This window comes from Chlamydotis macqueenii, chromosome 3 (genome assembly GCF_036417535.1).
Source record: "Chlamydotis macqueenii isolate bChlMac1 chromosome 3, bChlMac1.mat, whole genome shotgun sequence".
In the NCBI taxonomy this organism is placed as follows: domain Eukaryota; kingdom Metazoa; phylum Chordata; class Aves; order Otidiformes; family Otididae; genus Chlamydotis; species Chlamydotis macqueenii.
The window spans coordinates 86,073,482-86,099,547 of record NC_141558.1 but is presented as its reverse complement, the minus strand read 5'-3'; the positions used below and the strand labels follow the sequence as shown (position 1 = coordinate 86,099,547).

General features: G+C 34.1%; 1 protein-coding gene across 2 annotated transcripts in view; it reads left to right on the top strand.

Annotated features, from left to right (window-relative positions):
- Positions 1–26,066, top strand: part of DNAH8 (dynein axonemal heavy chain 8) — a 147,300-nt gene that overhangs the window by 62,971 nt on the left and 58,263 nt on the right. For both annotated transcript variants that reach the window (XM_086743430.1, XM_086743429.1), the window contains exons 50-61: positions 4,231–4,477; positions 5,807–6,048; positions 6,129–6,269; positions 10,629–10,866; positions 11,826–11,968; positions 15,741–15,875; positions 18,594–18,716; positions 20,481–20,694; positions 21,238–21,347; positions 21,864–22,027; positions 25,116–25,308; positions 25,729–25,851. In XM_086743430.1, coding sequence (XP_086599556.1) covers positions 4,231–4,477; positions 5,807–6,048; positions 6,129–6,269; positions 10,629–10,866; positions 11,826–11,968; positions 15,741–15,875; positions 18,594–18,716; positions 20,481–20,694; positions 21,238–21,347; positions 21,864–22,027; positions 25,116–25,308; positions 25,729–25,851 — 2,073 coding nt within the window. The remainder of the gene's footprint in view (positions 1–4,230; positions 4,478–5,806; positions 6,049–6,128; positions 6,270–10,628; positions 10,867–11,825; positions 11,969–15,740; positions 15,876–18,593; positions 18,717–20,480; positions 20,695–21,237; positions 21,348–21,863; positions 22,028–25,115; positions 25,309–25,728; positions 25,852–26,066) is intronic.

The following is a 26,066-nucleotide window of genomic DNA, read 5'->3' as shown; positions in this document are numbered from 1 at the left end:
AACAAACAGGAGTCAGAACACCGTGTTGGTAGATAAGCCACTATCTCACTCAAAGAACTGTGTTTCTAATATGGGAAAAACCAAAGGCTGCGTGTACACCACACTAAGGAAGACCAATCCAAGGACATTTTTATTTACATAAATTATCCAGAAGAAGAAAAAACCTTAAAGCACACTATTAACCCAGACTTTCCCAGATATGATGGTGCATCTAAGTTACCTGAATGAAGCAGCAAGGCACCTATGTGGGTCTCTGAACATTAGTTTCTTACACTAGAGTAGGGACAATAGGGCATGAGAAGGATTGAGAGGCATTTTGAAGGCCAAAGCAGTAAATAAACAGCAAGAAGAAACATAGCCATGGCAGAAATCCTGCTGAGTAGGAGGAGAGAGCTAAAAGACCCTTGTAAGTGCAAAGAAAAATGTAAAAGGTATGTATTTCTGACTTAAATATGTTTTTTGTAATGAAGAAGATATTTTATGGTGAGTTTGAGCAGACATTGTGGTAAACAAATGTTTTTCTCACTTAAGTTTTGCCAACCTAATACACTGGTTGGGTAATCATCCAGCTTATCTGTATTGAGTTGAAAAAGTTTACGTATAGGGATGTATAGAGCATATATATTTTAGCATATGCTGTGACAAACTTATGGAAAGTTGTAACGAGGTTAAGAAACATGCATGCAGGTACTATAAAATGAAAGAACCAAAAATAGTGTCTGTAACAAGAATGGCACTGATGTAAAAAAGGAACTGTTTCTCTCAAGGACGTGCATGACTGAAAGCTTAAAGCTATAATGAGGTTTAGGGGCTTCCTAGACTACAAAGGATGTGAACAAGCCCAGCTACTATCAATTTCCACCTGTAGTGTTCAAAGCCATCATCCTTCTGAAGTGCATTAGCCAATTGAATACTGTGGAAAGACCCCACCTAAGTGGAATATGTATCTCTGTTACCTGCATGAAAGAGTTTTAGTAAAAGTGAGTAAGACAGTACATAGAATCTGATGAAAGGCAGTGTAGCAAATAGTTGTTGCAAACAATGTTTTTTATATAAACCAAAAAGTTGCTTAGTTTGGACATGTGTATAATGTGAATAACACTTAGTTCTTGGCACTTGAGGAATAGAGAATTAGACCCTGTGTGCTGGCTGCTTGCCAGGAGTGTAGTATGTTTTGTTTACCTTGTGTTGGTTTACCTCTTTAGACCTGGAGTCGTGTTCTGATTGAAAAGCAAAAGAGAGAAAATTGTTAAGGTGTTGCAAGAAATTATTTTGACCTCAGAATATTAGTAAGACATTATGCTTAGTAAACTAATGATTAAACTGTAATTTTGGATTATGGTAATTTGTGTTTAGTGTGGGATAATCTTTATGACGAGTTGTTGATTAATTAATATGTAAGTAGTTAATATGAAGGAAAAAAGGTGCCTAATTGGCTTTTTGAACCTGTACACCGATGTAACATTTAAATGGCTGACAGTTGTATTTCTGACATGCAATCAAGTTTGAAACTAGCTTTGAATTTATTGTTAACGACAGTTAACTCGTGTTCTGATATCTTTATGCCAACAAAGACTTCCCTATACATATCCTTCTTTAAAGACCAAACTTAACAACTGCAGCAGACTAACAGCTCAAGAAATAAATAATTAGACAATCACTAAACAATTATAAATTGACAAGCTGGAAAGGTGACTAGAGCATTGTTGCTCTTTTGTCTTTTTGTTATACTATTTTTTGAGAACACACTTTAATTATTGATGATAATGATGTTTTTAAACATTATGATTTGTTGGTTTCCTGTGTTCTGTGATTTTTTTTTCTGCATGTAGGCAACAAGGTGTCAAAGCTGATTCTTGTACTACTGTGCTTTAAACAGTGATCATCTTTGCTTTATTGGCTATATTACTCATGGAGATTGAACTTGTAGCCTTAATTTGTGAAATTGATTCTTTTTTAAAAAAAAATCCATTAATTGATGAAATTGAATTTTGCTTTGTAAAAGTTGTCAACCAGAGAAGGATTACGCTGTCTTCCAATTTTCATATTTTACTTATCCCTGTTTTTTTGAGAATTCTTAGACACTGTTAATGGTTAAGACTAATAACTTTTACCATTTCTAATGGCTGAAAATTATATTCCTCTAGAAGTGTTTATTTGTAATTTTGCTGATTGCCAAGATGAGAGTATAGCTACAACAGCTGACACTTAGGAACATTTTATTCTCTGGAAATGTGTTTACATCTTCTTGAAATTCAGCCTTAGAATAGAGACTTTCTGAAACTACAGGCCTTGCAGTGCTAGGCTTATTCATTTGCTGTACAGTCTTAAATTAGAAACTACATAATTTAGGAATCTGCGTCTTAGGAACTAAGTATCATAGAATCATAGAATCAATCATAGAATCATAGAATAGTTTGGGTTGGAAGGGTTATTTAAAGGTCATCTAGTCCAACCCCCTGCAAGGAGCAGGGTCATCTCCAACCGGATCAGGTTGCTCAGAGCCCCATCCAACCAGGCCTTGAATGTTTCCACAGATGGAGCATCTACCACCTCTCTCAGCGACCTGTTCCAGTGCTTCATCACTCTCATTGTACAAAATTTCTTCCTTATGTTTAGTCTAAATCTACCTTCTTCTATTTTAAAACTGTTATTCTTGTCCTGTCATAACAGGCCCTGCTAAAGAGTTTCACCTCGTCTTTTTCACAAACCCCTTTTAGGTAGTGGAAAGCCACTATCAGGTCTCCCTGGAGCATTCTCTTTTAAGCTGAACAACCCCAACTCTTTCAGCCTTTCTTCATAGGAGAGGTGCTTCAGCCCTCTGGTCATCTTTGTGGCCTCCTCTGGACTCACTTTAACAGGTCCACGTCCTTCTTATGTTGGGGCCTCCAGAGCTGAATGTAGTACTCCAGGTGGGGTCTCACAAGAGCAAAATAGAGGGGAAGAATCACCTCCCTCGACCTGCTGGCCACACTTCTTTTGATGCAGTCCAGGATGCGGTTGGCTTGATGGGCTGCAAGCACACTTTGCTGGCTCATCTTAAAGCAAACTAGATGTAAATCAAGAAAGGCTCTCTGACTTTTGTGCTTATTACTAAATTTGTGAAAATTTCCAAGCTGAAAAACCAAAACTGTTGTGTGATTTGTTGAATGAGAGCAAAAGATACAATGCATTACAGTATTCTACAAAGTGCAATATTCTGCTTTAGGTTACTTCACAGCAACTAAAATATCATGTCTCTGTCTTCAAACCAGAGGTATATTTATGGCTTTGCTCAGACTCCACGTAGTTTACAGAAGGTATTGTTCCACCTTCTGCAGGCTGAATCTATATTATCCTTCACACAGCTTCACACTGATGACCAACAGAATTTTTGCATGGGAGAAAACACTTTTGACTATCCTGCTTTAAGTCATGTTCACCATTTTATTCACAGCTTAACATTTCTGGTTGCCAGACTAGTCATATGAAGATTGGTTGTGCCTTAACAAATTTCATCTTCCACTGGGAATAAGAAGTTTGAAATTATCAAGTTCATGGTGGACTTGGTCTTAGTTTAGTTTTGTGGTGCTTGTAGATCTTCCTGCCGGACTGATAACAAACCTTGCAGCTTACAGAGGAAGCAGCTGTGTATGCTTCTCCTTACAAGGTTCTGTCATCCAGGAGGACTACCACTCTTTTTGTTCCTTTCAGTTGCTCCAAAAGGAGATACTTGTGTAGGCAGACTCTGCCACTTCCATAGTAAGCCTAAAGCTAATATTAAAAGAAAAACAGAAAATTCAATAAAGAACTGTCCTGAACCTAAACCTATCTGCAATCCTGTAGGAAGTGCAGTCCATATGTTTATTTCATATGCTCAGATATTTTAGCACCATAATGATTAGTCATTCTTCTCTTGCATTCATGTTTTGCTACTATTCATTTTTCTTTTTGAATAATATAGAAAAAAATCTGGTAAAATTCCTTTCAGTTGCTTTGAAAAGTTTGGGCAAGATTTAGTTCTGTAAACTGTTCTATAGTAAACTTGCTTGGTACTTAGAAGATTAGGATGTGAAGGTAGGTACTATTCCACAAAACACTAAAACTCAGCAAATGCCTGTTGATTTCAATTCTGAGCACAAAATTTGTATGTCTAATACATTTATAATCACTTACTATAAAATGCATTAAATGCAAGCAAAAATCTTACAAAGGCATATATTTCTTAAAATATTTTGATTTTTTAAATAGTTGTATGAAACTTCTCTAGTACGTCATGGGTTGATGACACTTGGACCTAGTGGATCTGGAAAAACAACAGTCATAACTATATTAATGAGAGCACTGACAGAATGTGGCCAACCTCATAGAGAAATGCGTATGAACCCCAAAGCTATTACTGCTTCTCAAATGTTTGGAAAACTAGATGCTGCAACTAATGATTGGACAGATGGAATCTTTTCTACACTGTGGAGGAAAACACTGAAAGCTAGAAAGGGTACGTAGATACTTCATGTGTGGTATCATAAAAATACCTCTTGAATGATACATTGAAAAAAGCTTAATGAATTTGCAAATGTGATGAAGTCTCCTCTTCAGAGAAACTGTAGAGAAAATAGAGGAGGTTACAGTTTACCTTTCAAGAAAAGGCAACAGTTTAAAAATTTATTATTTCAGTAGTGTATCTACTTTTAAAAATTGTTCATTTCCTTGCCACTTCAGTTGTACAATGCAGATGTGTTATCTGGAAGCTGATAAATTATAATTTAGATTTACTTATACTAATTGCACTAGCTTTAAAATAATATTTTTTCTGTGGTTTTTCGTACATCGATTACTCATATTTATATTTTAGTATTTTAGAATTGGAATACTGAAATTCCTTGTCACAGTAATTCATTTGTATCTGAAAAAATGAAAATATTTGTATTAAAGAAAAAGAGTTCTTCTAGGGAACCTTCCTAGAAGGAGATTCTTTTTAAAATAAAGTTGAATTTTCTGTGTTGGAAATGTCTATATTTTCTGTATTGGAAATTTTCTATATTCAAAACAGAGCCAGAATTTTAAAATTTAATTGTCAAAATTTAGACATTTTTATCTGTATTTATGTTTCAAAATAAAAGAAAAACAATTAGATTTTCAGAATTGATGAGTGATGATAGTTTTCATTAACTTAACTGGGATCTGTGAATATTCAATACCTCTTGTTTAGTTGCCCCAAAATATCCATCTCTTAGCAACAAAATGCTAAATTCCCAGTCTCCCCTGTGCTGCTCAGGGTGAGGGCAGGGGGAGGAAGGAGAAAGAGTTAGACTATGCTGGGAAGGAAGAAGCTGAGTCTGGAGAAAGAAAAGGGAGTAAGTGAAAGGCCTTTTAGGTTTTTGTCTTGGTTTTTCATCTTCCAAATCTATGTTAATTGGCAATAAATTAATTTTCTGCAAGTCTGTTTTGCCCTTGGCAGTAGCTGGTAAGTCATCTCCCTGTCTTTATCTCAAGCCTCAAGCATTTTCACCGTGTTTTCTTCCTCTGTCCTGTTGAGGAGGTGAAGTGAGAAAGTGGCGCGGTGTCTGTCTGACAGGCAGCCAAGGTAATCTCACCACAGATATTCAACATTATAAAGATATACTTGTGCCCTCATTTGCTACTAGTTGTTTCAAAAATAGTTCCTGAACTAAGTATGCATTTTATACAGTACTGAGCATCTGTGGAGATGGCAGAATTTACAACTTATAATTTAAGTCCTAGACCATTGTTTGTAAACTTATTTTCTTAGTCTTTCAGCATGTTGATATGAACTGTATATCTTGATTTTTTTTTTTTTTCCCAGGTGAAAATGTGTTTCTGATTTTAGATGGTCCTGTAGATGCAATATGGATTGAGAATCTAAATTCAGTTTTGGATGATAACAAGACCCTCACTCTAGCAAATGGAGATCGAATTCCCATGTCTCCTACATGTAAACTGTTATTTGAGGTCCATAACATTGAGAATGCCTCTCCAGCAACAGTTTCTCGAATGGGTATGGTCTACATAAGTTCTTCTAACCTCAGCTGGAGACCAATATTGCAAGTAAGATTATCATTGCTGGCTACTCCTAACTTTACGTTATTGTACGTTTTATACAGAAAAATATTGTGGATGTTTTTCAGGCATGGCTGAAAAAACGTTCTTCTCAGGAAGCTGAAGTTTTACAAAGTTTGTATGATAGAATCTTTGAACCAGCATATACATATATGAAATTAAACCTTAATCCAAAAATGGAGCTTCTGGAATGTAACTACATTATGCAGGTAAATTGCAGAAATAGCAAAGAGAACATTTGATAGCAATAAAATTTCATTTGAAAAGATTGTTTCCTAACCAAGAAAACTTCAAACTCAGTATTTGTTTCTTAGGCAATATAAAAGGAGCTGTTAGAGATGTGCAGAAGAAAACTTTACTTCTCTTTGTTGCTTCATATGTAGGCCCTAGACTGGAATTTGCAGGCTTCTGTAAGTTTTCAGAAGTGTATTTTTAATAAGCTAGTGATCTCATTCCATTTCATTTAATACTAAAAAAAATTGTAGTAAGGGTCAGTCTAAACCTACTGGTAGTGTCAGCAGAGAGAGGGAAGAATCATTCTACTTTTCTTTTTATCTCCAGATGTAATAGCTGTGATTTGTCCATCAGTTCTTCCAAGGTCAATGTAGTAATTTTTGCTTGTCCCTTCCTATCAATGGAATTCTACCTTGAGTGGAGCCGAGAATTTATCAATTGTTTATTAATAATAAAACTATGTGTTTGGGAGATTTTGCAAGACTGTCAGTCCTATACTTTGTGTCTCCAGCTGATTTGTTTATGATTCTATTGTAATCTGCAGATTCTAAATCTCCAGACTTTCCATCTGTCCATGTACTCTCAGTTTGGACATTCTCATAACAAATTCAGTAGAATTAGACAAGGTAATATTTTGGATAACACTTCAATTTAATATTAAACTAGTCCATTTGCACCCAATATCTCTCTACTGTTCATTAGGGATTTAGCTTCAGATTTTCAACAGTTTGAAGTATTTTGCTGCAAATTAATAGCCACAGTAAATCATAGAATCATGTTTTGGGTTGGAAGGGACCTTTAAAGGTCATCTAGTCCAACCTCCCTGCAAGAAGCACGGACATCTCCAACCGGATCAGGTTGCTCAGAGCCTTATTCAACCTGGCCTTGAATGTTTCCAGGGATGGGGCAACCACAGCTTCTCTTGGCAACCTGTTCCAGTGTTCCACCACTCTCATTGTAAAGAACTTCTTCCTTATGTCTAGTCTGAATCTACCTCCTTCTATTTTAAAACCATTCCCCTTGTGCTACCACAACAGGCCCTACTAAAAAGTTTCTGTCCGTCTTTTTTATATACTGCAAAGATTAGCTGTGCAGTATCAAATGGAATTAGGTTATATATAGAATTGAAGTCCACAGGAAGAAAGTATGTAACTTGCCATTTTATGATGATAAACAAGATGGATGTGCTATGCACAACATTTTTAGAGTGAGATATTATTATTTTCTACATTTCTTACCTACAAAACTTCTAACTGAATTGATGTTGTCTTCATGGAAGACTTCCTGGGACTAGAAGTTTCTATGTTATTTTTGATTAGGGCTTGTTAGGAAGCATGAGCAAGTCAGCGCTCTGCTCATACTGCTTGGTCAGGGAAACATTTCCCTGATTTAACGTGTATTGAATATTTGTTCCTGTGAATGAAAATATCTAGTGAGTTTCTGTCACAAGTGCGACACAGCAAATAACCCTTAGTGTATCCCTATGCAGGGATTTATCTAAGAACCAGTGAGACTAGATCTTTTACCCTACTTTGTCATTTTGTAGATTCACTTCCTCACTTGCTTCCCTCCTCCAGTGTTACATTCACTTAGTCTTGATCTTAGTCTTGATTTCTTTTCCTAACAAGGATTTCATTCTTGGTGTGGAAGGCATGGCAAGTTGTGTTGGTTTCTGTGCAGTGCAGACGCTTGCAGCTACCAGGATTAGGCATTACTTGACAAGGTTTCTTGGCATCACCCAACATTTGTCTACGTGCATCTCTCTGATATACAAGATCTTCCCCTGTTTCCAGGGTCTTTCCTCCAACCAGAATCTTCACCTTCGTATGTCCGGGGCCCTTTTTTTCCAAGACGACTTACTTTGGGAACACTTCTTTTCCATACTACCTCTCCTTTCCAGAACCTTAAGATGCCAGTTTTGCCATAAATGATCTATGTGCAGAAGCACTGTACCTTATCAGCCTCCTGATTGATGCTTCTGTCTTGTATCTCTTTATTACATATGGGATTGAGGACATGCCACTTTTGTTTAAGGCTGGTGTTTTCAAAATTTATAACCATCTCAAACCAGTTGCATCTAGAAGATAGCAGACTTATACTTGAGTTCTAAAGTTCCATTTTGGATGTTCACTCACACATGCATTTGTACCGAATTATCTGCTGTTTATTAGTATTCAGAATTTAACCTGTTTTTTCATCTACAACAGCTTTATAATACTTTTATATAAAAAGTGATCTCACCTTTGCTTTCCTCCTTGTAACTTGAGGTGACATTCTAAGTGTATATATATTCCAGCATTGTTCCTGGATTTTTTTTTCCTGCTGTTTTTACTTATATGGTTTTCTTTTGGCTGTTTACCATCCTCTGACTCACTTCATGAGATGGACAAATATACTTTATTTTAGGAGATTCAACACAGTTTTTGTTTGGGGTTATCCTGCCTTACAAGTCTATTGGAAAAGTCAATAAACTTGCAGCTAAAGGAGGTCTGAATGACACATTCTGCATGAAGGAACAAAGGTGCTTGGCAAAGTTCTTTACCAGGGATTTACATGGAAGCTAAGGAATCATAGCAGAAGATAGGACGTTCATTTCTAGATAATAACCGATTAGATGATAGGAAATGTGTGACTGGAGTATCAGTTCTTAGGAAGGACAGAGGTTATGATTGATTCTGAGGTACCTTTGCTGGAAACCATTGCTGTTCAAAATGTTCGTAAACAATTTGGAAAAGTTTTAGGTGAACAAGTTTACTGATGATGCTAAATTATTCAGGGTAATAAGGACAAAACAGCTGACCATGAAGAACTGTAGACAGACTTTATGAGACTGAATAAATAGGCAATAAAATGCCAAATGAAATTCAGTGAAGATAAGCATGAAGGGGTTCACACAAGGAAAAAACAGACTGTTCAATGCCATGAATAGCAAACCTATGAAACATCTTGCCAAAGGGTGTTATAGATGATAAAAGTTTATGTAGGTTCAAGATCAGTCTTGATATTTTCAGAGCGGAAAAATCCACAGAGGATTACTAAACCCAGAAAAAGAATAGTTCATACAGAAAGCCCCAAGCTGAAGAGAGTACCAGCAGCAAGTACCACCCCCAGTACCATCACAAGCCACAAAATTTTTTCTTTATTTTTACTTTTCTCTAAGTGTCTGCTTTTGGTCACTATTGCCAATGAGATGCTGGGCAAGCTGAAGTTTTAATCTGATTTGTTGCAACATTTGTGTGATTTTATAAATCAGTTTAATTTTGTCTATTTTTCTTTCTCCAAAAACTTGTTATGGAGTATTGCTAATACCCAGAGCATCATGCAAAATTTTAAATTCATTGTATTTGTGGGAACAAAAAGATTTTGTTCAGATAAACTGGGATAATACAGCCTGTCCTGGAAATAATTAGATAAATCAATTGTCTTCTAAAGAAAAGAAGTGACATCATTTTAACATTATGCAGCATAACTAATACTGATTAATCATTTTTTTCAAATTGAATTTTAAAGTAATCAAAAGTATTCTGTTTAGGTCCTTTAGGCTTCATTAAAACTATATTGTACTGCATTACTTCCCAATTCAACTGTGAAATCCAAAACAGCATAAAGAATAATAATTCCAAGAGCTGATTGAAAATCTCCTTCATTGTTAAAAAGATGTATTTTGAAACAACGTGCTTGACACTGCCTGGTATAGAAAGGGAATATGAGTGATGTTATCTAAGACAGTTAAACATCTTGTTTCATGAGTGATATCACAGAATTCTAGATCGGAAGTTACTAGATTTCTGGAATCTGGAATCTAGTTCTTTAGAAGTAGAGTGAAGCAATCATAAAATAGGATATTTTAACATAATTTTTAACACAAAATAGAAGTTAATGTGATAGATGCATTAATTGACCGTAATTAAGATAAATATGTTAGACAGATGCTGAAAATTCTTCCATCCTTAAACATGGAAAGAAATTACTAGGCTCCACCTACTTTTGGAGTTCTGGAGATCCCACTAGATATTATAAAATTCCTTAAAAAGCTGTTCTGTTCCCCTGGCTTTTAAGTGGCATTTGTCATACAGCCATAATTTAAATGGAGAGTTCATGATGAAATTACTTAAGTAATTTTGAAATCTAGTCTAGTTTTATAGAGATATCTTTAATCTATTTTCTTGGTTTGTAGTTCTGAATCTTATGTTATTTTTTGGTAACCTGTATTGGTTTTCAAATCATAATTTAAGGTTTGAATACATATAAATAACGCATGTGCATATGTGTATAAAAATAAAAAGTTATTACATAATGTTTTCTTAATACATGTTATTTTAAAATATTTTCAGTCTATTAATCTTCTGGAAGGTTTGATTCCATCAAAGGAAGAAGGTGGTTTATCAACTATATTTCATCTGCATAAATTGTTCTGCTTTGCAATAATGTGGAGTTTAGGTGCCCTTCTGGAGTTGGACAGTAGAGATAAACTCGAAGCCTTCATTAGAGCACATGATAACAAATTAGACTTACCAGAAATCTCCCCTGGCAGTAGTCAAACAATGTATGAGTTTTACGTTACTGATTATGGTAAGAAAAAGCATTAACATTCCTTACATTCTTTTTTATACTGGTGTTTTAAAACTGAGTATAGTTCATTGGAAATTTGAAATTACTCTCTTAGTCCTTATTATACAGTCATATGAGCAGAGATTTTTTTATGACAGTATAATAGAAATGCAGATTCTGTATGCAGCACCTCTGTGAAGGTGAGAAGTCAGAAACAAGGGATAGAGTGCTCATTGATAACATTTTCTTATATCTTTTGTTTTTAATTTCATTCTTAGATATTTGTACTAATGTAGCCAGTCTATAATTTTTACTTAATTTATACTTAAGCTAGTTTAGTCAAAATTAATATTGATTTTATATTTAATTTCCTCACAGCTAGTATTTTTTGTTTAAAAATATAATCTGATTTTAAGTCCACTTAATAATAATTATTTATCCATGTATGATAATCACTAATAAATCTTAGAGTTTATAAAACTGTAAGAATAGTGTGATATTTTCTAGTTTTAATAACACACATGGAATCAATTTCATAAAGAACTTACTCTTCTTTCAGAGTATAGTCTCACATGACTACATCTATTTCTCTTGTATGCAAATTCAGATATATTTTTTTTTGCCAGCAATGTTGATTTAGTGTACACATACATAATCTGTATTCTCCCATTCCATAGTTTTTCATCAGCAGTGTGAGAATGAGTTTCTAGGTAAACATACTTTTGGGTTTTTTATTTAGATAGCTATATATAAATTCAAGAAATATATCCTACTTAGTAGGATTTTAGACTAATTAGAGGTCATAACAAAGTATGTACTTTGTCAGATGCATTTTAGCGAGATTTGAGAAAATTTATCCCTTTGTATACTTTGTAGTACTTCATAACATCTAGGGTTTGTTTTGTTGTTTTTTTTTTATCTAACAAACTGATGAAAACAATCAAAATATTGTGAGATTTTCCTATTTTTTGCCATTTCAGGTGACTGGGAGCACTGGAATAAAAGGGTTCAGGAATATGTTTATCCAACAGACCACGTCCCAGACTATGCATCTATTCTGGTTCCAAATGTTGACAATGTCAGAACTCAGTTTTTGATAAACACAATTGCAAAACAACAGAAAGTAAGTATGGGATTACTTATTTAAGTATATGCCTAATACATGAAATAGATAGAAACCTACTTATAAAGTAACTGGGAGTTGCAGTCAGTCTTCATATTGTCTTTCTCTAGTCATTGCTTCCCAGGCACATCATTATTTACATATTGCTCTATTTTTATTTTCTTAACATAAACTTCTGTGCATGGACAAAATGGTTAAAATAACCTTCTAGTAAAATATTTTTTTTGTCATAAAAGTTTAACTCCAAAAAGCTATCATTTTTCTCAGAGAAAGACATAAAACCTTGTTCTTAGTCTTTACACCGCATTCATTTTTCTGATTTGTGCTTTCTTGAATAAGGAAACTAGGAAAATAAATTTCACAAGGCAATTCACAAGAAACCTGAAATTCCTAGCCTCTACTCTATTTTTTTTTCTCTCATTAGGAAAGCTGTAGTTAATAGCAGTAGCCACAGCTATAGAAAACAAGAAAACACTTCTACAGCTTTAATGTATAGGACCAATCTGGTATCATGGCTTTTGACTCAGGCCACATTAAACAATAGTTATTAAAACATATATAGGCCTATTTTCAAACAAAGCAAGAACTGAAAAATACATTCTTTCCTTTAGCATAATACTCTTAAGGATCGTAGCAGCTTCCTATGGAAATCTGTGTCAATTTGTGAAATATAAGTCAATGTACTCCCTTCTCAGTAGCTGGACCCAATATTAGAAATACCACAAATGCATGTTCCAGTGCTGGTACCTGTTTTTTTTTTTTCTGTAAAATTCTGGGATGTGGACAGAAAACCTGTTGATTTGGTTTGCTGAAGCTGTTCCAGAGGCCATAATGTGGCTGTGCCTTTGGTGTGTCAGACACAAATTATGAAAACATTCAAAATCTTTATATCTGGAAACAAATAATTAATCTTTGCATGTTAGTGCCTTGGGAGATATTGATTATATTTCCAGGGACATTCTTTTAGCCATCATTGCAACAGAAGTAACAAACACTGAAATCTTCAAAAAGAGTATTTGAAACCTGGCATTATCCACAATTCTGTTTCTGTGGTCTACAGTTTATATCTTCCTCTCTTCAGCTGAAAAGTTTCAGCATTCAGTGTGCAATGGGACTTGTCTGTACTTCCCTGTTGTGCAGAATATTCCCCTCTATGGAAGCAGTCAGCTTGCTTGGTTTTCAAGCACTTTTTATTTGGTAAGGTTTGATTTAATCACCCTGATCTAGTTGGGGATGTCCCTGCTCCTTGCAGGGGGGTTGGACTAGATGACCTTTGAAGGTCCCTTCCAACCCTAACCATTCTATGATTCTATATCTTTTTTTTTTTTTTCTTTTCTCTCCTCTGGATGAGATCACAGCAGCATGAACTTTATTTCCAGCTACAGCTGAATTACATGTACTAGATGATACCAAAGTGGTGTTTCACAGGTCTGACTTGGCTTGTTGGTTCTGTGAGTTTGTTGCTATCATTTGTGTTATCATGGTTAATTGCTCACTTGGATGTTCAGAAACAGGGTGAAGAATGAGACCATGTGGTATCATTGTGGCTGTCTGTTGGAGAGCATTAATTTAAAGCAGGAGCAAGTCAGTCAGAAGTACGTGAGCATTTCAGATCTCCTGCATTATCAACTTCAATGCTCATAATCATAAAGAAATACATACTCCCTTTTGCAAACAGATTAAATTCCTTTCATGGAGTGGATGTAATAATGAAGATAATACCGTCTGTCAAAAACATAAGAAGCATGAAAATCTGAGCTAGAAAAAAAGAATGGAGGATTCTTGCATGTTTGAAAAAAGAGCAGGGTTTTTATCTAGCTCACCTTCATGAGATAAATGGGAGATTTCTACAAAAGGTTTAAGAGAAAGGAAAAAAGTATTAATGCTTTGGTTCAGTAACTTTCTGATTTAGATTCAGATTTTACCAAGATAAGAAGAAAACCAGGAAATACTTTCTTCTTTCTTAACACATTTATTGCTCCCCACCCCACTCCAGGAAATTACAGTTAGTGTACAGATTACCCAGAAAATAAGATATGTAATGTTATATATTTTAATATACATTATTAAGAGAAAGCAGACATAAGATAGTTGCTCTCAAAATACCAGCTTGAAATAAGCATTTTCTGCAGCTTTAATTTGAATAAGCCATCAGAGAGGAGTAAAAATGCTTTGAAAAAACGATGTGTGTATGTAGTGAGGTATGCATTAAGGTGTATGTGTGAATTGTAAGAGCCAAAAGTGCTGTATGAGAAACATCAAATGCTGCTGTTTTAAGTACCGCAGTGATAAGGCGACAAAATAATTATATTCTCATCAAAAGTGAATTTGTTTCCAATAATAAAACAATTATTACGGAGAAACTGATTTTAGGAAAAATGCTAAGATTTCCTAACCATTCTGTGGACATCCTTGGCCAAAATCTGCTTTGTCAGTGCTTGATATCCTAAATGATTTTAAAGGTCCTATGCAACAGTAATTATCTTGTTATTAAAAGTATTCTGAAAAATATGCATTGGTTTCATATTCCTCCATGGGTGTTTAGGGAAAGAATCAAGCATGCCTACGACAGGCAGTTGATGAAATTCAGGACAAAAAGCACAGGTCAAGTTTGGTTCAAATTCTGAAAAACGTACTGCTGTCAGAAGACACATGGACTCTTCCAGGATCCAGAAGGCTTTTGTTGCTATGGCAGTTTATGTCAGCATAGTTAGGCTGAGGAACCTGGATGTCAGACTTAAAATTCCAATTTAAGGGAAGAGGTGGAGAGGAACCAGTGTTCCTTAAAGGAAGGATGATGTTCTCTTGAGGGAAGTTGAACAACTGCCTGCTTTGAAAACGGGTGATTTTCCTTTGTTGCTGTTAAGTAGGAGTAATTCTCAGTTCCTTTTGTGAGTGGAATGTAAAACACGTTTCAGAGATTTGCTGTTAAATTGTTTCCCCTCCTACCAGTTTCACTGGCCTGTCTAAAGTGGGTCATGAGCAGTGCAATACTCACTGCAAATGAGTTTTATGTATCTCCTCACACATTCAGTTTAGAAAAAAAGATTGGATCAGGTATTTTAGGCAATATATGTTAATATAAGAGAAACTTCAAAAAGGACTACGTTTCCAGAGATGGAAAGCAACAGTCTTTTATCCACCTAGTTGTTTCCTAACTTTGCTAACATTTACCACAAAGCAATAGATATTTCTGGGTCAGTTAAGACTTCTGTACACAGTTCAGCATCTGTAGTTCTTGTAATTATCATTACATCATGTCTCTACAGACGTTTAGAGTATCTCTTTTAGTCATGTGCTTGAGAGGGGATATAGCTAAATCTAATCTAGACTGTATTGTTTCTTTAAGGACAGTGCTGGGAAGAAGGAACTATCCTTCATACCTATAGTAAAAGCAAATAGTAGAAATTTTATATTCAAATTAGATGTCAGAGACTACTTGCCATTATAAAGAAAGTCTTCTTAGGGTCATGCACTACAAGAGGCTGCTGTGGTAAATGTGTGAGAAAGTGGAAGAAGTTAGGCAACTGGAAGAAAAACCTCTAGTGCGTTCTTGCTCTTTTGACTCCATAAATAATTTTTCTTGGAGAATCTGGATGCGATGAAAAACACATACTGTGTCACTGCATATAGAGACAAAGGAAGAACCTACCAGAATAATATATCATTCAAAATTAAATACAGAAAGTATCCCTTTCTCTAAAATAGATCTATAATGCATATTTTATTATAAGTTTTGATACTACTTATGTGATTTAAATATCTGTTACAGGCGGTTTTGCTCACAGGAGAACAGGGGACTGCAAAGACAGTCATGATTAAGGCATATGTGAAGAAATACAACCCAGAAGAGCATTTGTCAAAATGTTTAAACTTTTCATCTGCCACAGAACCATTTATGTTTCAGGTAAAATACAGACTTTAAACAATTCTTGCGTATAATTTCCTTGATAAGTATTTAAAGTGTACTTAATTCTCATGATAAATAAGTGATTAAAGGCATCTTTTTCCTCTAAGTCACTTAATCACATCAGAAAATTGCATAAAAATAATTTTTGCAGATCAGAGTGAAATGTAGTCACTCACATAGATATACATGTATTCATGATTGCTGTGTGCTTTTTCTTTAAGGAATGCTAATAATCCTTTTTTTTTTTTGCTAAAGATCTTTCCTTTGCATTTTATTTAATGAAAATTTTTGGTTATAGTTCTTCAGGATTTTTCCTGATTCTTTAGTTTATCACTATAATTATTATTTTCCTTAAATAAAAAGCAAATTTCAACTTATCATATTTTTTCCTCAGCTCAGTAGTGACAACATCAAAAATCCAGTCTTTAAGGTCCTCTAGCGTTGCATCAACATCATAGAGATTTCCCTTTCCCAATATAACTGCTAAAAATCTAAATAAATAGAAACAAATACTATGGATAGTTTTTTTCAAGTGATTGAAAGGATGATTTATACCACTGTGCTATGATTCAGTACTACTAATTTGCTAGGATGTGATCCTGTAAGTTGAATTGGCTTCATTACCTCCTCAAGGCGGTGAATTCATGGTGACAATCAGCCAGTAGGGTAAAGTAATCATCTTGGAATATTTCTTGGTTGAAAAATCTGCTCATGAAGCAGATCTTACAAACTCCATCGCAAAATCAAGCATGTTTTTTAAAAAGCTAATGTAAATGTTATATTAAGAAAATGATGAAAAGTAATGGCTTAAACACCTAACTCTCAGAGTAGCTACTGAGCTTTTCTGTTATGCATAAGATCTCTGGCCATGGTTTCTATCAAACTGAGAGACAGAATAAGGCAGGCATCCTTTCATGCATGGAAGATTAATTTAATAGTCAATATCTCTGTCTCGGTGTCCTTTACTATACAGTGTATTATGGGTCCCTAGAACATTACTGTCTTGAAAACAAAGCCCATACTTCTTCATCTCTGGTACACAGAGTTTGTGAAAGGATCTTATTGTGTCTTGTCTCTGCTACAGTCATGTATCACAAGATATACTCTTTGTTTACAGGTAGCTAGCTGAATACATAGCTCACTGCTGATTTCCAGGAGAAGTGTAGCAAAAAAACAATTGGAATATTTTGAAACACTTGGAAGACCCACACTCAAAATATTTTTTTTAAAAAAAGTTTGAGTTATTATTCTGATGATATTTGAAAGATTGGGTGATTTTTGGATGTGTTAGATGTGCTACAAAGTTCTTAATTTCTTACGTAATCACTTTTCACTTTCTTTCTCTTAGCAGTTTCTCTTTTTCACATTAATCACATGTCTGCAAAATGACACATTAATGCTATATGTGTTCTATATGTATTTATCTTGGAACACTCAGCTAATTATTTTCTCTTGTGAAAAAATAGGACAAAAAAAAATTGGACAAAACTTGTATCTGTTTTCTGTTTCAAAAATACTATTAATACTATCTATCTTTATGCTTTAATAATTATCTGCTATTAATAATACCTATCTTTGTGATAGCATATGCCACGTTACTCATGTAAGTTGACATTTACACTTGTAAAACTAAAAAATTATTTGTCTAAAGAAAACATTTGCTACTATCTTGTAAGTTTTTTTTTTTCTGCCATTTTTTATGTTCTAGCTACCTTTAGAAAGACTGTGGAGTTATAGAACTTTGATGTCAGTTACATATCAATATCTTATTAGACTATTGCATCCTGCTTCTTATTTAGTTCAAAACTCAGAAGATTATTGCCACCAAAATGTTAAAATATGGCATTACTTAGCTTAGAAAACATCTAGGAAATCACTGTAAAAGGAATCTAACTTGCCTCTATATGGTCTGCAGTTGTACTGCAAATATAAAACAATTGAGCTTAGCTAGGGGAAATCCAAAGCAACCATAATTTCCAGACGTTCCACGACAAATTCTCTGAAATCAGATTCCAGTCCTCTTCAGAGCTACCCTTTGGAAGGGAGATTGTTAAAGGCCTTTCTAAATAAGTTCAATATTTATAAAAATTATACTGTAGATAATGAAAGTACTTTTCCTGCTTGTTGATATTCTAGCTTGCTTATAATGAATACAATTTTGATTAATCCTTCATTCCTCAAACTATCTTCCCGCTTTCTCTTACTGATTAGTGAAGCAAGAGAAGAAAAAGATACGCAACAGAACTCACAACTTCTGATCTGTTCATTTTCTTTTCTCTTCGCAGTTTCTCTTGCATTAATCTTGACATGTTTGAAGACAGATGCAATTCACAAGGAGGTGTAATGTTTCCTACAGAGATAATGCATCATACTAAAATTAATGTCATTTTAGTTTGGTGACTTTATGACAATAGTTGGCTTCAATGCTGATAATAAAATAGTAATTTTCGAGTTTGAAAACTTTTTAAAAACTTCTCTGGTAAGCAGAGGTGGGTTGCAGGACATAATCCTAAGGCCAGGGAATTGCAGAGGAATGAGTGTGATGAGCAGGAGAGTAGAGTTCCTTAATGATGAATCAGAGATGAAACTACTAACAAAAAGAATAAATCACTGGATAAGAGCTGTAGCAGAAAGCAATAAGTAACATGTATTTTAACAATACATTTTAAATATTGTTGCTTTTGATGCAAAACAAGAACTTTCTTTAATTTTTAGAGGGCAATAGAGAGTTATGTGGACAAACGCATTGGAAGTACTTATGGACCTCCTGGAGGCAGAAAAATGACTGTTTTTATTGACGATATCAATATGCCAGTTATCAATGAATGGGGAGATCAGGTAAACTGTTTTTTAACAAATACAACTTATTCTCAAATTATTGCACTTTTTTTTTGTATACATGAGAATCAATGGACTTTCTCAATATTTGAAGTTATTATTAATTATTGGAGATGCTTTCTAATTATGATACATACATGAAGGAAAAAAGAGAGAAAATTAGATTTACTGGTGAGACATGTAGGCTAATGGTGTCATATCTTACATTATCTCTACTTTCTCATATTTTTGTAAGACTAAATAAAAACATCACTGTACTAAACTACCATATTATTAAGTCCAAGACTGACATTAATTTGAGAGCACCAGTAAACAAACTTTCTGCAAAACACAAGTGTGACATCTTGGAGAAAGTAATAAGGATTATGTCCGAGGTAAAGGGTAACACATTGGCTTTGCAAATTGGATTAAAGATTTTTGGCTTTTGATGAGCGCATATACAACTTGGGTATGTAATGTTCATATCCCTGTATAGACTGAAAATCAGGCAGAAGTGTCTAAAAAATCCTTCCCAAAGTAAGTCTGAAATATTTCCAGCCCAGGATGCTAGGTCTTCTGGAATGTCTGTCTTAACATAAAGATGAAGTGTGCTTGTCATTACTTTTAAAAATTTGCTCAGAGTAAATAACAAATTAGAAATATGAGGCTTCTGCACTTTTGAATACTCGGGCTCTCTGGCTTCTGTGAGGCTTAGTTTGGGTTAAAGCTGCCATTAGCATTGAGCTGGTTTGTTAACAGTGTTGGTAGTAGGTCTGGTTGTGAGACTGGGGTTGGGCACGTGTTTCTGTGGCATTATGGATGTAAATGAATCTATGTAGACTGAATAGTTCTTCCTCTTCACTTTAGAAAGCTGCTTTTGTCAAAATGGAAGCCAAGTATGTGTTTTTAGTACCTCTAAATGGAATGTGGCTTTCTACCTAAATGCCAATATATGTCAGTTCTTTGGTTTGCATCATCTGCTCTCACCTGAGAGAACTTTTTTTTTTAAATTTTTTTTTTTTCCTAAATTGAAACTATCATTGAATAACCCACAACACTGAGCTGCTTGACCATAGTGGTTGTGTTTAAGGAAAAGTCCTCACAGGCCCAGGCAGTGTTCAATAAAAGGAAGGATCTCCATTATGGAAGGATCTCCACTACGTCTTCCATTATTGCTGAAATATTTTAAATGGAATGACGGTTTGTGATCGGTGCCCTGCTGCATATCATGTGGCTTTGTTAGGGTATTGCTGAATATCATTGGAGCCTTTGTTAAGGCTTGCTGAATATCATTGGAGCAGTTGCTATGGGGGCAAATTCTGATGCCTCCTGATCCAAACAGGTTCTGTAGAGTGGAATGTGGGGTGAATAACCTTTTCAGAATAAACGGCTTCCTGCTTCAAAAAATAATTGGTTGTTTTTCTTCAGAGGAGGCCAAAGGGACAACTGAAAAGCATAGTTTGAACATTTAGAGCTGAATGTACAGCAGCAAATTATGGAAGAAACCAATTTTTTTCCAGTTCATTGTCTTAACTATATTTAGTCAAAAGGAATACAAACACATTTTGTTGCTATTATATGGTAGTACAGCAGTTCCTACTGTTTAAGATCATGTAAACCAAGATCTCTCATGTGACTAAGGAAGATAGTTTAATCTGAGTTTATATTCAATGGAAAACCTCTCTCTAGGGCTGGCATTACAGTTACAAGAAGAAATTAAATTGTCAGAAATGAATTTTTTTATTGTTTTAATTTCTAATTTGTACAAGTTACATAAACTTACAGGTAACAAATGAAATCGTTCGTCAGATGATGGAAATGAAAGGAATGTACAGCTTGGATAAACCTGGAGACTTCACTACAATTGTAGATGTACAATTAATAGCAGCAATGATACATCCTGGAGGAGGCCGTAATGATATTCCCCAGCGTTTAAAAAGACAGTTTTGTATATTCAATTGTACATTGCCATCCAATGCATCCATAGACAAGATTTTTGGTACTTCTTTCTCTTGTTTTACTATATATTTTTTCATAATTGACTTAAAATGTATAAAAGTATGTTCTGTTTCTCACTTCTGTCACATGAATTCAGAGTACTTCCAGTGAAAAAACTGAAGCTGTATTACAGTAAAAATAATGTCATGGAAGAGAAGTTAACTCCTTTAAATGCTTGTTTCTCTGATTTTGGACAAGCAAAATAATTAACAAGAAAATAATAGCATATCCTGGAAGAATGTGAGCACTCCTATTACTATTTAGGTTACCATTCCGCTTCTGCACTGTCTCAAATGCCCTCTGTTGCTGAAGTTCTCAAATCTGTTAACTTTGTCAATACAGTATATTGTTAAAAGCCAGCAGTCACTGTCAGTTGTTTCTAAACTGGTTCAGAAAAGCCATGGACAAGAGAGACAAAATTATTTCATCTGTGATTTAAAAGCAAATTAATGTTTTAAATAACTACTTCTATGTCTTGCTCACAACTTACCTTATTATATCCTACATCTTCAGATTAATTGTATATTGCATTTTATCTTTTCAGGTATTATTGGCTGTGGATACTTTCATTCATGTAGAAAATTTAACTCTGAAGTATGCGATATGGTGAAAAAATTGGTCCCAACAGGCAGAATATTGTGGCAGTGGACAAAGGTATAAATTACAGGGAAATTTTTATCACAATGAGTTTGAATAGAGTGCTTATGTGTAATTTATGCACATATTCCTTAAGAACATATCTATAACAAGACAAAAGCCAGGAGAAAGACGGGCTGAAAAAGTTTTGGAGGTACAATCTGGAAAATATTGGATTTTAGAAGACAGATAAATTTTATACATGTTACCCAAAGCTTTAATCACTATAACTAAGGAAGAGGGAGTGAAATTCTTTATAAATTATAATTTTTAATTTATAAAGCCCAAAACAACATATGAAATAATTACATGTTATAAGAGTTGGGGTTTTATATTTAGTGCTGGATCCTACTTCCAAACAAATGAAATATTTTTGATGACTTCTTAGAAAGAGTTTGCCCACAGTATTATATGTGAAAATTAGTAGGTTTATTATTGTATTTTGTATGTGTTATTAATTATAAATTTGTAATGTATATTATTCTTGATTCCTTCTAAATGTTACTGGTTTTGAATATGATTTTTTTTTTTTAGACAAAGATGCTGCCTACACCATCTAAATTCCACTATATCTTCAACCTTCGAGACCTTTCTAGAATTTGGCAAGGAATGTTAACTATACAGGCAGAAGAATGCAACAACAGTACTGTACTTCTAACACTTTTTAAACATGAATGTACCAGAGTAATTGCTGACAGGTATAGTAACTATAGCATTTTATATTTAGTAGGTTTAGCCATTTACTTAATTTATGTTCATACAACTATAAAACTTCTTATATGATAAACCTTATTAGACCAATATGAAAAATTTTATGTTATTTTACATGCAGTCTGCATTGGGGTATTATCCCAACAAATGTCCTAGTATGTACCAATAGATTAGACCAGTAATTGCATGGAGAACTCCAAAATATAAGCATGCTTTATGTTCTAACCTACATTTTTTTTTCCCTTATCTTTGGCTACACTCAGTCAGTTCCCTTGTTAAACAAAAAGAGGATTTTATGGTGTCCTAAATTTACTCATAGAGAATAATTTAAAATTGCTTTGGTCTCCTCACAGAAAAAAGTGTTGCATGCGTATGATTAAAAAATGGCCCATCTCTTCTAAATCTCCTTTAAAACCAGATACACTTAATAGTTGTATGTGTTAAAAATCCAGTAATATTTCTACTTTTACGATGTTTCAGTTTCATATGAAATTCTAGGTGTAGCACTGTAGCTGCCAGTAAAAACTTGACATATATTCACCACTACTGTGGATTTTCAGGAATATAGTTATTTCTTATTCTTATGTCCTGAGGAAGGGCCTTCATAATTTTTATAAAATTAATGCTTTATAATTAAAGCATTGAAGTTGAATGTTGACTCTTAAAAATATGTAAATGCATTTTATTACACTGTATTTACTTTATAAAGTTATCAAAAAGTGAAAGGAATGAAAAATGTTTTGCCATTGACAGAAGAGGGCATATTATAATTATTTTACTTATAATTACACCTAAAAGCCTTGAATTGGCAAGTGCTTAGGAGTTAACTGCCATGACCAGAATTTTTTCAATAATCAACATAGTTGCAGAAGTCTAAAGTGGAATTTATCTATTTTAAGATGCTGACTACATAAATGCAGTCTGGTGCAGATGATTTTGAATGGTAGCAGGCAAGAGGTGTACATGTTTGCATTGTATTCAAGCACGGTCAGTCTTAATTGCTATTATTCTAGTAAATTATCAAAGTAAAGCAAAGAGCAAAGGCATAAAAGGATTATATAATTATAAAAGAATTATAAGGAATTCCATCTCTGTTTTCAAAACATAAGAGGGACAAAGTGAAATCCTCCTAAGTGTACATTGGTATGTGGATGTGAGCATGTACTCAGTTGAAACAGAAACAAAACAAGATGTATAAAACTTAGGTATGAATTACACGTTGCCAAAACTAGTGGATGAAACAACTGCTTTCCATTTCAAGTAAATATTAGAAACAGTTCCAAACAAAGCATAGACTGTTGCCAATCAGTTTTGCTTGCCATCCCTACCTGTATCTTCTGGAATCCCTCATTTTCTTCCATGAGAGCTCTGAATCAGCTGGCAGATACCTTCTCATTTTCCCGAGGAAGGTGCATTAACAAACTTGAGTTAAGAGCCAAGGAAGTAAGATTGCTATTATGAGCAGTTCCAATATCCCAGAGGAACTCTAATTTGAAAATTCTGCTAACTTTCTCCTCTCTCCTTAGAAATATGCGCTGAATTCAGAAAATGCTTGCAGGGAACCTGATGGGAAATCTTATCAATCAGTTGTCAAGAGTATAAAAATGAAGGCCAGAGTTTTCTGCTGAATTTAATAGTTATTTCTTTATAATCTGAGAAAGCTTACTTAGTGTAAATCCACTACAAAGTCTAACATTGCTCATATTTCTAAGTACCTGAACTACCATGTATTATACAAACATATAAATGATCTGAAATTTATGTATATATATTTATATGTGCAATAGAGTGCTGTTGATATAAAAAGGGGGGAAATGTTTCATTTGAAGCTAGGATCATACATACTGATGAAAAAGTATTGTCATACAGCTTTGAGTGTATAATTTTCTGCTTTAAAGTTAGGTGCAGTATCACTGACATTTACTGAAATTTTCTTAATTATTATTTGTTGTGGGGAATTTTAAAATATGTGAAAGATATGGGTTTGTACGGATATGTTATATATTTGAGAGAGAGAGAACGTAGTCATGCAGTCTCTTCTTCCATGCTGCTTTTAGATTCCATAGTGGTTAGTATTATAATGTCATCACTGAGAACCTCAAACAATAATGAAGTATATAATGCATATCTAGGCTGTCTCTATACCACAGTTCTTCAGTATTCTTTGTCTTATTTGAAAACTCAGAGCACTATGTGCAGCTTTTTCACGTTTATTCTATTTTCTTCTCAGTTGTGTCACTGAGAAAATAAGTAAAGATTTTTTTTTTTTCTGTAGTTTGATATTCACAGTTGCCATTCTCTTTTCTGGGGTCAAGGTGATTCTCGCCTTTTATGTTTACCAGTTACGACTCAGTACCATTCTTGATTGCTTCTCAGTAGTAATCTGTATAATCATAGTAGTCAGAGATCTTGATCTGTATTGAAACCATCTTGAACATATCAATGGAAGCAGATACAGTTGTTTAAACAATTAAATGTAGCCACTAGTATTTGTGTTTGTAGACTGTTTCATTTCAATCTGCATTACTCCTCTGCCCAACCTCCCCCATGTATATCCCCCTCTGTTAATTATGGATTTTGGTGTTAGAGGGATTGAAAATCTAGTCAGGTTGTAGTGACATATACTATCTTCCTTTCACTATTCCTTATCTTGTTGGAAGTTTCATAAGCAGTACTCTAATAACATAAATTAAGCTATTCTGCTCCAGCTTCAAACATTATAAGGGTCACTTAGCCATGATTATTTGGGAAATCATTCAACCTTTTTTATTCTTTGTCATCTGAGAAATTAAATGGTCCGTCATTGCCTAGTTCTAGGTGAAAGTTGGAAAATCAAGTTGTTTCTGTGTTTTATGTTTTATGTAATTGACTTTTATACTTTAGAGTATGGAAGCATTTCGTTTCTGTGAATATTTCCTAATCCATTTCTGTGACTATTATCTAATATGTATTGCCTAATATGTATTTTTCTTTGAAATGTTACCTTCTTTTTTTTTTGTATTTAATTATCTATTTTTCTCCCTGTATAACTAGAAATCAGGTTTTAAAAAAATTGTACTAATCTGTGATTTTTAGATTTATTACTCCTGAAGATAGGGCCTGGTTTGATAAAACTGTTACTAAAGCAATTGAGGAATATGTGGATAAAGGCTTAAAAGAAGTTCTCCAAGCTGAAGCATATTTTGTAGATTTTTTACGGGAGATGCCTGAACCAACTGGTGATGAACCAGAAGATTTTGTGTTTAAACCACCAAAAGTCTATGAGGAGGTATTTAATTTTGCACCTAAAGTACTAGACACTGAAGTTTTCTTTTAATTATTAAGAATGTTATATTGCTGAACTCGTAAAATACAGAACATTTTGTTGAATGCCTACCACATTATTTGTGAAGATAGATCTAGATTTTTCTGATTAGTATGCAATAAATCATTTTAGTGATGCAAAAGGTAATAATGTCATATAAATGTAATTTATTCATTCTTGTTCTCCTTGCTCCCTTTTTTCCCCACCACTAGCAGAAAATTTCTGCTTAAACACAACTACAATTACTACAGTGAATTAACAAGATAATCTCATTATGCGTGGCCAATACATGAACTCAAGTTTGTGTAAAAAGTCAGTGTATTTTTAAATTCTGAAGGACCATGCCAGTATTGTTACCATTTAGTTGGTTGGTTTTTTTTCCAGATTCCAAGCTTTGAATTTCTTTGTGAAAAATTGCAAATGTATCAGAGACAACACAATGAATCTGTTAGAGGATCATTTCTTGATTTGGTGTTTTTTAAGGATGCAATGACACATCTTATTAAGGTTTGGGATTTGTTACTTTTTTTTTTATTTGTTTAACTGTTGCAACAACGTTCCTGATTTGGGCAAGCTATGCTTATAGTGCACATTCTGTAAAACTACTCTTATCCTCAAACTTGCTTGCCATCGTTGCATAGTCATTTTCAAGAACTAGGAAAGAGGTCTAGGTATTTTACCTGTTTGCATGTTTTGTGTTTAATACCTTATTTTATATATTT